This window comes from Ruditapes philippinarum, unplaced genomic scaffold, assembly GCF_026571515.1.
Source record: "Ruditapes philippinarum isolate M1 unplaced genomic scaffold, ASM2657151v2 ctg5133_1_1_1_1, whole genome shotgun sequence".
NCBI classification, from domain to species: domain Eukaryota; kingdom Metazoa; phylum Mollusca; class Bivalvia; order Venerida; family Veneridae; genus Ruditapes; species Ruditapes philippinarum.
The window spans coordinates 51,710-60,266 of NW_026851853.1; the positions used below are offsets into that span (position 1 = coordinate 51,710).

At 31.5% G+C, this 8,557-nt stretch overlaps 1 protein-coding gene across 1 annotated transcript; it reads right to left on the reverse strand.

Annotated features, from left to right (window-relative positions):
- Positions 1 to 443: 443 nt before the first annotated feature.
- LOC132741416 (uncharacterized) lies at positions 444 to 4,182 on the reverse strand. Its single transcript, XM_060729571.1, has 6 exons — positions 3,808 to 4,182; positions 3,155 to 3,450; positions 2,413 to 2,605; positions 1,672 to 1,780; positions 1,141 to 1,268; positions 444 to 731 (listed from the first exon to the last, which is right to left on the reverse strand). Exons 1-6 carry the CDS (start codon positions 4,069 to 4,071, stop codon positions 444 to 446), a joined length of 1,278 nt encoding a protein of 425 aa, XP_060585554.1. The 5' UTR covers positions 4,072 to 4,182.
- Positions 4,183 to 8,557: the final 4,375 nt, after the last annotated feature.

Sequence of the window (8,557 nt, forward strand, 5' to 3'; positions counted from 1 at the left end):
ACAACAACAGAAAAAAAAACAAACAAAACGAATCAAAAGCAACCTATGTTTCCAGATTTCATAAACAATACTTTTTATGTTGTTTAATTATTGTTTTATTTCAGAATCTCAATCTACTCGTACTGCTGTTTACAACAAATACACCAGGAACATAATTTTAAGCTAAAATATGAGCTGAGTTCAGATAAAATATGTAAATACATTTGACAAAATTTATTCTCTTGCCAATTACTGTATGGCACGATCAGATGATTTGTGTTGAATTTATTTAATAACACAACATTTAGTAAAATGTTAATACATTTTTCGTTCACATCCTTTATATCTGTTGCCAACTATCGTATAGTTCTATCAGATAAGTTGTGTAGAATACATAAAAATACATTTCACGTGAAACGAAAAAGGTGCTATTCCTCATGCGCATACTTCTATTACAGTAAATTTTATTCAAATTGAACCACGCCTTTTATTAGAACACCACCTTTCTCGTGTAATCTCAAAGCGGGCCACACAAAAAATTGCGGTTTAGTTCCAGTTTTTGTGTATGCCTTGTACAAATTTTTGTCAAATACTTCATCTTCTGTCGGCGGACAAAGGAAAATTGGCGGGTCTTGAACACACATCCACCATGTTAACTCAACAGCTTTTTGTGCATACTTTGTAAATGCTTCGGGTGCCGCTGGCAATTTCGCCTTTCCTGTGATATGCGTCATCTTTCTTTTGGTAAATTCCTACGAAATTATAAAGCTTTTCTTATACAAATGTAGTAATTTATCAATTTAGTAATTTATCAGCAGTATTTTTGTGAAAAAGAAAGAAAAGTTTCAACACAAACGATCAAAAGACACCACTAATTTAAAATGAATATTTCTTTTAAAGCCTGAATATCACCAAATTAGCTGCTTAAGCGGACATAAAGACTTACAAATTGAAACAAATCTGGAGTCAACAATTGAGTTCCTTTTAGATTAATTATCATTATGAAATAAAATGTATTGACAATATCTGATTATAGAAAGTCAACGCTAGAAAACAGACACACACAAATGTTGTTTTTTTAAGACTTTTATAAACTTTTATCAGATTTCAAACGAGCCAATTTAAACATTTAAGTACTGTAACAATCATATGATAACATACCATTTTAAGCCTTTGCAATGCTTTACTGGCGATTTTCTTTCTGTATTGAATGATTAAACTTTCACCATCCTTACTAGCATTGAGTGACTTTGAACTTGGAATCTGAAATTTATTGTAAAGTGGAATAACTGGAAAATTTCAAATCATTTACCTATTAAATCAATTTAAATACATACCTAGAGGTAAAAATCAAATCAACTTGTTTTAGCATCATTTTATCGGTATTGTTAATGTAATAAAAGACAACTAATGAAATAATAGATAACGTCATGGCAACAAAATTTTCAAAGTTTAAAATTGATGTGCTTACAAACATTCAACCCGTTTTTCGTCTTAATGCATATATAATCAATATCAATTTCTGACCGGGAGCAAAATTCATCACAAGAAAGTCACATCTTCAAGTAGGTACGAGTTCAGGTGTTTCTTTTTTGTGCTTTCACCGTCGAGCTTGGTCGTTGAATATCGAATTTATATGTCTGGGGTTCAACCCTGAAAAGTTTATTCTACAATCTTACGTTAATAAAGTACATACCTCGTTTTTATACTTGTCTGGTCCAATCTCAAATATTGCATTCCAATGTTTTGTAATGTCCTTTATTTGTATCTCCGCTTCAACTGTACAGAATTTATAGGCTTCCTGAAATTCAGTATAAAATATAATTCTTAACTTGGTAAACAACTTCATTAAAGTGGATGGTCTATACAATGAGCACATTTTCCGTAAGTTAGTTATAACATTTAAATGATGAATAATAAATTGTTTTTTTTCCTAGAACATTTTATTTATGCTATATAAATATATGTAATATATCGGACCATGCATCTAATTCTTGCCAACAACATCATTATGTAATGCTTTAGTGATTTGTTGTTGTGTATACTATCAATGTATTTATGCACTGTATTACTTACCTTCCATTATAGATCAATTCGCTTTGATATAACAGTGTAAGATTTTTTAACTGAAGAGTTTAGAAAAGAAAAGGATACAGTTTTATTCAATTCTGTTTAAAATACTTATTATTTCATTTAATTATAAAACATAGCTTATGATCGGTTTAGATTTCGATACCGGATTATGTCATTTAATTTTCTTTACCCTGTATTTCTTTCCTGTACAACAAAATTATCATAATATGTCCTATAGCAAAACCATTGCTGTTATTCTTTCTAATTTCGCTATATGTGTCTGATGTTATTTTCATAGGATGCCCTTCTATTTTTATAAAGAACTTCATTATATATATATAGAAATAATTCAGTGTTTACCGTGACAACAGTTAGGAGAATTTCAATAGCTTCACTCTCTTTTCTACTTCTTTTGCTTAGTTCTTCAAAGGCTTCGGTCCATTCGTTATCATACAGTTCTGAAAACCTTTCAGCAATCTTTGTAGGTCTGTTAGGATCACTAAGATCAGCGATGTCTGGGTTATTCTGTCTCATTCTGAAACTTGCCAGCTTACTGAAAAGTATGATATTCATCTTAAAGATAAATAGCGGCTACTTCTATGTTGAATTTTAATGTTGATTTTTATAGAAATTTTAGTGCTATTCAAAGTAACATCAACAGACCGACTGCCATACACGTTTAAAAACACAGGACCCAATTACAATATCCCTGCATACGCGTAACAATATGTAGGTTGATGCTTTACAAGTAAATCAGAAAAATAATCAGCAATATGTTTAAAATAATCAATTACTTAAACGCCGTTTCAATAAAATACTAAAAAAAAACACAAAAAAAAAACAACAAAACATTGTACTGTACAGTAACACAGCAAGACGTACATGGTTAACATAATGTTTGGATTAATAATCAAGAAGCGTTATTGATTTTTTTCAGTTTAAGTTTGTATCTAAAACTAACTTTTATGTCATTATTAGGACACCAGTTGACAGAATGACAGTATATCAATGGCAAATTAATTCAGCATATATTTAGCCTGGTATTTTAATCAATATCATTATAAATTTATTAAATTTGATATAAATGTATCAAAATCAAAACCTTCTTTCGAGTTTGTTATCAGTTGTATCAGCTGAATTTCTTCGGTTAAAAGTTTCTTCATTTGTTGACGTTTTCCTTTCGTGTAGTTCCGATTGCCGAAACTCATCATCATAATCTTGCTTTTTATTCTCATCATTTTCAGTGTTCTGTCTAATCGGTTCCCCTTTAGGTTTATCGTTTGAATAATTAGCATGGTCATAAGGCTGGTGGCCTTTTCGCTGTTCTTCCTGCCCCTGATGTTCATCAGAAACGTCTTTCGGTAATTTTTGCACCTCCTTTACCTCATTTATTTTATCCTAGATAACAAGTAGGCTGTCAATAACACAGCAAAACCTTTTGTGATTATGCAAACATTGAATTGCAGCGGAAAATGAAAGTCCGAATCCTGCCCGGGTCTTGCCATTTTTTGACATTCTTCTTACAGCTATAAGCTAACAACATCACGGATTAAACTGAAATATGTTTCTTTTAATTGTATCTTACATAAAATAAACACTTATGTAAACTAATTAGGATGTAAAAAAAGAGAGAAAATAGATTTTGGTAATGTAACCTAATTAAGTTTTCAAAGATAGTGTGCATGATTATAAGTATGTCTTATTGTGACAAAAAACAATAAAAGAGAAAATATCTATGTCAAAGAAAGTGCTTACTTTAAGGTATCCTACAACATGATTATTGAAATCCACCTCCGCCTTTGAATATTTATTTTTCACATCTCTTATTCTATTTCTTGAAACAGCTTCGATAATTATTTTGATCTGTCTAAGAGATTCTTTCCCATTTGAAGTAATATGTCCAATTTTTGACGCTAGTTCAAACTCATATTTCGCCTCTTTAAGCACTTTATTTGCGCAATCTTGATTACTCGTTTTAACGGCATCAAACAATTTTTGAATCGCATAGTCTTTCGACATTTTACAAATGCAAGCTTTTAAAAAAGGAAACAAATCGTTTTCGTCGAATTCATTTAACTTCCCGGTTACAGGAATGCAAATCTATTTATAGCTCATTATCTTGACATAACAGGACACATTCAGATAGGTATATACACATAAATTATACCGATCAATATCCTTATTGTTTGGTTTTATTAACCTGTCAATTACATACTGATTACACGGTCGATGCACACAGTATATTAATCTTCGGTAGATTTTCGGTAAGTTCCGTGAGATGTACGCTTTACGATGGAATTTAATTTAATTTGTATCTATAAACTAAGTGCACTCAGCGTTATAGCGCAAAACGGTTAATCACGAGTTTATAATCTAAGTGCCACACGTGTTTTAAGTTCGAGACCACGTTGGTCCATGTTTTTTATTTCTTATTAATACTTTCAACATTATTGAAGCTATATATGATTATTTTATATTGTTCGTTTTGTTTTATTATGTTTTACTTAATTTTGTTTTGTCTATACTCATTTAAATAACATGTTTAAGAATTCATGTTAAAAAATTAAAACGGATTTAAATCAATAAATGTATTTTCAATGCCGTAAAACACACTACAAATCTGTTCCTTAAAATATACTGCAAAAATAAAGAAAGAATACTAGTGGCAACAGTAAGGATCGAACCACAGACCTCTCAATTATCAGGCATTCTCTTTACCGACTGTGCTATTGTGAATTAACGAAAACCTTCACATTAAGCTGGTGTGACTTTCAACCCATGACTTATATACTCCACATTAATTCTCGTAAACTACACGGACCAAACCGAAGTGGGATCGAATATTTTAATGAGTCCTGTAATGTATTCATAATTGACAGGTCAATAAAATCAGACTATACCGATCAATATCCTTAGTCGTTTCAATTTCAGAACGACTTCTTTATAATATATATTGCCGCACGGTATCTATCTGTTTAGGATCCGTTAAAAGGAGCGGGGCTATAACCATATTTCACTGTTTTTGCAACGAAATATCTATGTAATCATCAATCTAATGTTCATATTTAATAAAATAACAAAAATAATAACCTTATTTGAAAAAAATAAATGAATAAATAAAGAAAAGAAAAGAAAAAGAGAAAAAAGAACAAAAAATAAAACAAAATAAGAAAAATCAACAAATACAAACACTTTCACTTTTGTTTGACAGCATACTTTTTAGTTACTAGTAAATTTCAAACCCAATTGAGCTTTTTTTTCCTCAGTTCTGACTGAAATGTATATTTATATGTATTGTAAAAATTGTATTGTAAAAATATTGTTAAAACCAAATGCAACATTATTTACAAAATGCAAAAATGATTTATACAATGCCAATCTAAACTTCAGTGATAATATTCAGTTACGGTAAGCCAATCCTGTATCGTTTCAACAGAAAAGTGATATTGGCATCAATATAAGTATCTTTACTATTATGAGAGTTATGACAATGATTAGTGTTCTTGCTGACAAAGGATGATAATTTTTATGGTGATAGTAGTGAGGATCATAACCTCTCATCATCGGACCTGAGATTGAACGACTAGTCTTTCTTGATGACATAAAACATGTTATACGAATAAATGATTTTAGAAACTGATAAAAGATGAAATTCTGAAATTCATATAAATCAATTGAAAGATCAATTAAATAAAATACTGAAATATCTTGAATGTAATTTACAGTTTATTTCTCTTTTATACAATTTTATTAACATAAAATTAGTTTAGTAAGATTTGCTAATCTAAATGACTCCTACAAGGTCTAAACATATAATGCTAATTAGCGAACTTCTGTTTCATATGGAAGTTGGTACAAGTGTTTTTTTTACAGTCATTGTTTTAATGAAAGGCACGTCATATCTGAGACTTCTCTTGTAATTTTGTTGCGAGGATCACTTTGTTTCAGCTCAAGCCGGTGCTAGGGGGCGTGAGGGATGTTGCACGTATTCACTATCCCTCATGTACAGACTCACTAAAACCGAGTCTGCAATTCTCTTGTAATTTTGTTGTGATTAATGCTTCCGAGGGATCACTTTGTTTCCAGATCTTTTTGACGGAAGTGACTTTTATAGTTTTAGAGAATAAATCATTTAAGAAACATTACAGCTTTTTCTTGGACATACAAGAATCGTCGCTTAACTTCTTGACTGCAAGGGTGTATATTAGTTTGCAATTACCGGACGCTTTGTCGCTTTGTTGACCACCTTGTTTCCTCTCAATAACTACAGTACTATTGAGCCGTAGGATCAAAACTTCAATAAACATTTAACCTCATTGAGTGTATAACAACGGTTTACGTTCAATAAGAGGAGAACTAAATGACCTATAGCCTTTAAACTGCATAAGATGATCACTGTTATGAAATGAGAGACGACACCGATGCGAGAAAGGACAATTCCCATTTACATAGAATGTGAAAACTATTTACAATCAATGATTTTAGAACCGTTTGACCTATAGCCTTCAAACTTTATGAAATAAATGGTCACCTTCAATTAGAAGACCATGTGTTTTGGGCGCCGATGGGAGAAGGAACAATGTTCAATTATCCTTAAATTTCACTCAATGATTTGAGAATCGTTTGCCCGTAGCCCTCAAACTTCATAAAATGATCGCCTTCTAATAGAAAAAAAGATGGGTTTTGGGCTCCGATGCGTGAAAGTAGAGGTTACAATGAACTTGAAAGTGAAAATCGTTTGGAAACGCTCAATAACTAGATAACCATTTAATCCATCGCCTTCAAGCTCCATAGCATGATCATCTTCATAGAGTTAAAAGTGTGCATCGATGCGTGAAGATCTAGAGCACAATGATCTTGCATGTAAAACCATTTCCTCTCAATAACTAGAGAATAATTTGACGCATAGTCTTAAAATTTAGAATACATAAGCTAGCTATGTCACCTTCATCTTTCGATTTTTTTGTAAATCTTTGGGAAGAGCTCTCAAGAATTCGTAGATTTGATAGATGAAATATGTCTTACGTAAGCTATTCATTTTCATGTTTAAAATGATCCATGTATGAAAAGTTACATATGTGTGTGCAGTCTGACGATATAGTGAATATGTTTTGAAAGGACAATTATCATGTTGGTACAATTAATCAATTATATTTGTATTTTCTGATCGAAGATCAGAGAATACAAAGCTGACATTCAATCTCTGTACAAACCTAACAACAAGTAGTTCTCAAAACAGCTTAAAACTAGCGATTTAAAAGAAAGAAATGTTTTAATTTTGTTACAAGTATCCAACAATTTTCAACGCATTCAAAGTTTAAAAGTAGCTTTGGCTTATAGAATTGTCAATAAATGCACAATCACAAATTACGCGGATGAATATGATTTTAATCAATGAAAATGCTATTTTTAGCGATGTCGAATACCGAATACTACACAAATAAATCTGACTGCCGAGTAGTGGAATATATAGATTTTACATGTCGGACTGTTTGGGCGAGAAGATTTTCGCTACATTATTTACTTCAATTTTAACTGAACAAAATACCTCGAAATTAACAAGGATTACAAACCCGAAATGCAATGGAAGTTCTAAATTTAGAATGACTAGATTTTATTCAGACATTGTTTATATAACTTCTCCGTGGTGCAGGGGTAACGCACTTGTCTAGTGTGTGAGAGGTCTGTAGTTCAAATCCCAGTCGAGGCAACTTTTTTGATATGGATCAAATATGTGGTTTTAGTATATGTGAGATTTTTTTCGGTATTGTATTAAAAGAAAACAGTATAAGAACTGAAAATATAAATTAAAGTCGCTTTTTATTGATGCTTTAAAAGGCTTTGTAAAGTATATAATCGAGGGAGAAAACACAAGAAGTCCCTAACCAGTGTTTATTGGCAGTTTAACACCGGCTTTTTTCTGCTTTGTCTATACTGTAGTGACAAAATCACGACGCGCCGGTTGGCATGCTTCGCTAGCGACAAAACTCCCCACAGTGATTACTTCCCTTGGCATAATTGTAATGATAAGGTGGCAACAGTCGAGGCAACTTTTTTAAATTCTTTTTTAAATGTCTTTGTTAAGGAAGTAGCCATGATATGCAAGGATAAAGTGTGGCTGTCATAAAAAAATGAACATAAATGATTTTTTGATGCAACTCTAGTTATGCAAAATTCCGTATGTATCAAACTCCTTGCAAGATGAATTATAGTACATAAAAATGAAATTATACCGGAAAATACATACATATTTAGATTGCAAAGATCAGAAAATACCTCAGAGCTTGCAGCCCTTTGATTAACAGTTAAGACGTGCATACGCTGGCAAGATTACAAGAAGAAGAAAAAATGCTTTCTAGTCTATTTACTGGTATTTCAATTATTGATAATCCGTTGACTATTTGTGTGAATTGAGAGCACTCATAATGTATCTGCACACGAAAGGTATGTCACTTCGTCGATTATCAGATACAAAGTTGGTCATTCTGACCATGAAGTCGATGAC

What these genes read in the sequence shown, in the direction of transcription:
- LOC132741416 (XM_060729571.1), bottom strand. Translation starts at nt 4,071, where the DNA reads ATGTCGAAAGACTATGCGATTCAAAAATTGTTTGATGCCGTTAAAACG. An exon ending in GATAACAAACTCGAAAGAAG is followed by an intron (nt 2,606 to 3,154) that starts GTTTTGATTTTG and finishes CATACTTTTCAG; the next exon opens with TAAGCTGGCAAGTTTCAGAA. An exon ending in CATTGCAAAGGCTTAAAATG is followed by an intron (nt 732 to 1,140) that starts GTATGTTATCAT and finishes ATAATTTCGTAG; the next exon opens with GAATTTACCAAAAGAAAGAT.